The sequence below is a fragment of the Paramacrobiotus metropolitanus genome, unplaced genomic scaffold (genome assembly GCF_019649055.1).
Source record: "Paramacrobiotus metropolitanus isolate TYO unplaced genomic scaffold, Prichtersi_v1.0 Parri_scaffold0000038, whole genome shotgun sequence".
NCBI classification, from domain to species: Eukaryota; Metazoa; Tardigrada; class Eutardigrada; order Parachela; family Macrobiotidae; genus Paramacrobiotus; species Paramacrobiotus metropolitanus.
In genome coordinates this window covers 945,963-949,245 of record NW_026570258.1, presented here as the reverse complement: position 1 = coordinate 949,245, position 3,283 = coordinate 945,963, and the positions used below count along the sequence as shown (strand labels likewise).

The 3,283-nt window shown below is 47.0% G+C and overlaps 1 protein-coding gene across 1 annotated transcript; it reads right to left on the bottom strand.

The window, feature by feature from the left end:
• Positions 1 to 809: 809 nt before the first annotated feature.
• Positions 810 to 1,655, bottom strand: LOC129589957 (uncharacterized). The gene has a single exon (XM_055484900.1). It carries the CDS (start codon positions 1,653 to 1,655, stop codon positions 810 to 812), a length of 846 nt encoding a protein of 281 aa, XP_055340875.1.
• Between the last annotated feature and the right edge of the window lie 1,628 nt (positions 1,656 to 3,283).

The window sequence follows — 3,283 nt, the reverse complement described above, 5'->3', positions numbered from 1 at the left end:
CAGCCAAATCTCTTGCGATTTCGATACTGATTTATGTGGATGGACAAACACCGGTCCCGCTCCTTGGATTCTAACCAGTCCCAGTGAGGCGCTCGCTGTGCACAACCAAACCTTTGTCAGTACATCCCAAATCCAGGAAGAACACGTTCTGTCCAGTGTCCCTGTACAAATACCGATGCCGCAGAATACATCGCTGGCTTTCTGGTATTCCCTGCGGACCGGTTATGATTCGGTCTTTCTTCACTTAATCGATCCAAGTGGGACGGAGTCCCCAGTGATCGTATGGGAACGGCTGCGTCCGTTGGGAACGCATGACGTTACGTGGGCGTACGTGGAGATTCCAGTTTTTGTGGAGTATGGTTGGTATTTCCGCTTTGTCACCAAGATCAACCAGCGAGGTGGTTTGGTAGCACTGGACGATATCGTGTACTTCGGCGAAGATCGTGATGTTGAAGCTAGACCGGTGGCACAACGGCCACGCCTCTCCTGTCGCTTTCAGAATGGCTTATGCGAGTGGTCCAATCAGAAATCAGCTTTTTCCCAGTAATAATAATTATTTTATTCATTTTATTATGTCAACTTACATAATTTAGTAGGTGCAAAAGCCGTCTGTCTGGTTGTCACGTCTTGGCACAGATGTTTATTGTGCCACTCTGGCCGGATAGATACTGAATAAGGAAATACTCGTAGTACCACATAAAATGCGTCCGCTACAGGTCAACACAGCCATGCGGGTTGCTACGTGCTAATATGGCGCGTAGCCACTACACTACACCTTCACCCTTAAAATGAAGTGAAAAAGCAGAACATTATGGCAAAATGTCGAAATAGTCTTCTTCGACATTGTAGACGGTATCGACCTTTTCCTTCTTCTTCTTGTCCTTCTGCTGGCATGCCCTCTCTATGTGGCCTTTCATGCCGCAAGCATTGCACCTGGTGTTTTTATACCAGCATTCTTCGGGCGTATGCCGCCAGGATCCACATCTTTTACACTTCCGCCGGGACGGCATCTCTTCGTCACTTCCACTTTCTTCTTCATTCTCTTCTTGTCTCTTCTCTCTCCTGCTCTTATCCTCTTTCTTCACTGTTGTTTCTCGCTTCTTAATACGGTTCACCACATTCTCTTCCACGTTAGTTTTTCTCGCCTCTTTCACGCTTGTTTCATATTTGATAGCAATTTGGAGGGCGGCGTCGAACGTCTTCAGCTCTTGCAGCATTAGGTAGCGTCTCGTTGCGTCGCTTTTGACGCCTGCCACGAGCACAGCACTTAAATTCTTCTCCAGCACTGTTGCCGGGAAGTCGCATAGGATCGTTTTGTCACGTAAACGTGTCGCGAAGTCCACCAGGCTTTCTTTTTCGTCCTGCCGAAGACTGAAGAACAGCGCCCACTCGGTTATTTGGTTTGTGTACGGGGCGTAGGCCGTTTCCAGCTTCGTGACCAGTTCACCCAGTGTGAAGTCGGACGGCATCTTGGGTTTGCACATCGAAACTAAAAGCTGCAGGGCCTTCGTGTCCAGACTGTTTATTAGCAAGGCACGGTGCTTGTCCGTATGAAGGTCGGTCAGCACAGTATAATTATCATACAAAAACTTCCACGCCTTCCAGTCCATGGTTTCCGGATTGAACTTGGTCAATTGATCGGTTGTGGTCGTCATTTTCGATCTCTTATTATATAGCGCTCGCTTTCCTCTTCTCCTTTCCCGCTTAAGAGTTCAGAGAATACTACACTTCACGCCAATTGTCACGTCTTGGCACAGATGTTTATTGTGCCACTCTGGCCGGATAGATACTGAATAAGGAAATACTCGTAGTACCACATAAAATGCGTCCGCTACAGGTCAACACAGCCATGCGGGTTGCTACGTGCTAATATGGCGCGTAGCCACTACACTACACTGGTTTTTAGAGACTTTGGCATGGCAAAAGTTTCTGTAGATTTTTTTCAACGTGCTGTTATCGAAGAGCCTGATTGCTTGTAAGTTGTAAGTAATTAAGGCAACTGAATGACAAGCAGATACGGAAGTTCCGTTCGATGCATCGTTCCTGCAAATTTTATAGCGATCTTTGCTTCTCATTATTCTAACTTCAAAAATTTTTAAAATTTATTTTTCTACAGATTCGTGCGTCGAAATTCCGGTGATAATCCATTTCCGGTGGCAGAGAATCCTATGGATATGCACCTCATCGCAGCGCGCCTGCTTAGTCCCTGTGTGACTATTCTACATCCCACAAAATTTTCAATAGATTTTCTTCAAAATCGTCCCACTAAACCGGAACTCAGTGAGCTTAAAGTTCTACTCATAACCCAAGACCGGCAATTAGTTGTTCGGCCGAATACCAAAGAAGACAATCTTCCCGCTACGATCAACGGCCGTATCGTTGTTCAAGTCATCTTACAGAGCAGCCAGTTCATAGAGTTGCGGGAGGTCTACGTGGCAAACGAAGCCGAAGTGATGTACGCCGGTACCGACTGCGTCGCTATTCCTGATGAACCGATGACAGCGGAGTACCCGTTAAGTAAGACAATCACCTGCAGCTTTGACCGGAATTTCTGTGCCTGGCAGCTCTCGCCCAACGACACCCTGGGGCATGCAGCCATTGCCCGGGAGGTGACGGTTAATTACCGCGACGAAAACGCGCGGGTGCCGCTCATTGGAGAGGGCGCACTAGTCATACAAACACTTCCGGTGGACGATGATAGTACGTTTCGGTGGCACGCTGGACCATTCTTTACATCGGTGATCACACAGCGGCGACCCACGCAGCTGTTCTTTTATTACCGGGGTAATGTGCATGTTGATCGGGCTGCCATGCACGCTGAGTATGCGGAGGGTGACAGCGTCATTTTATGGAGTTTTAAGATGCGACCGCAGATGCCCTTGGCGCAACAGCGAAGCCGGTGGTTCCCTGCGCGTATTGCCTTGTGCCTGCCAGGTCGATTTCGGCTAGCGTTTTACGCACAATTTCTATCGTAAGCGTCCTACCAATATTAGACTGCTTAATTTTTTCCTAAGATTTATGAACAGCCAAAATTTTAACATAGCTCAAAAGGATTAGTCAATCAGCTCGAGCCTAAGATTTAAGGAGGGGCATGAAAAAACAGAAGTGAACTTTACTGATAGAGAAAGCAATAATTAACTTCTATGCGTACCTTAAACGTGTGAATATGGTTAACTTGTATCAAGTTGCGCAGGTATCCTAGAATGGCTTTATGGATCGACGAATTCATTGTTGAAAATGAGGCGGAAAGTATGACTACCAGCAATGAGAACGTTCCTATTTT

What these genes read in the sequence shown, in the direction of transcription:
- LOC129589957 (XM_055484900.1), bottom strand. Translation starts at nt 1,655, where the DNA reads ATGACGACCACAACCGATCAATTGACCAAGTTCAATCCGGAAACCATG.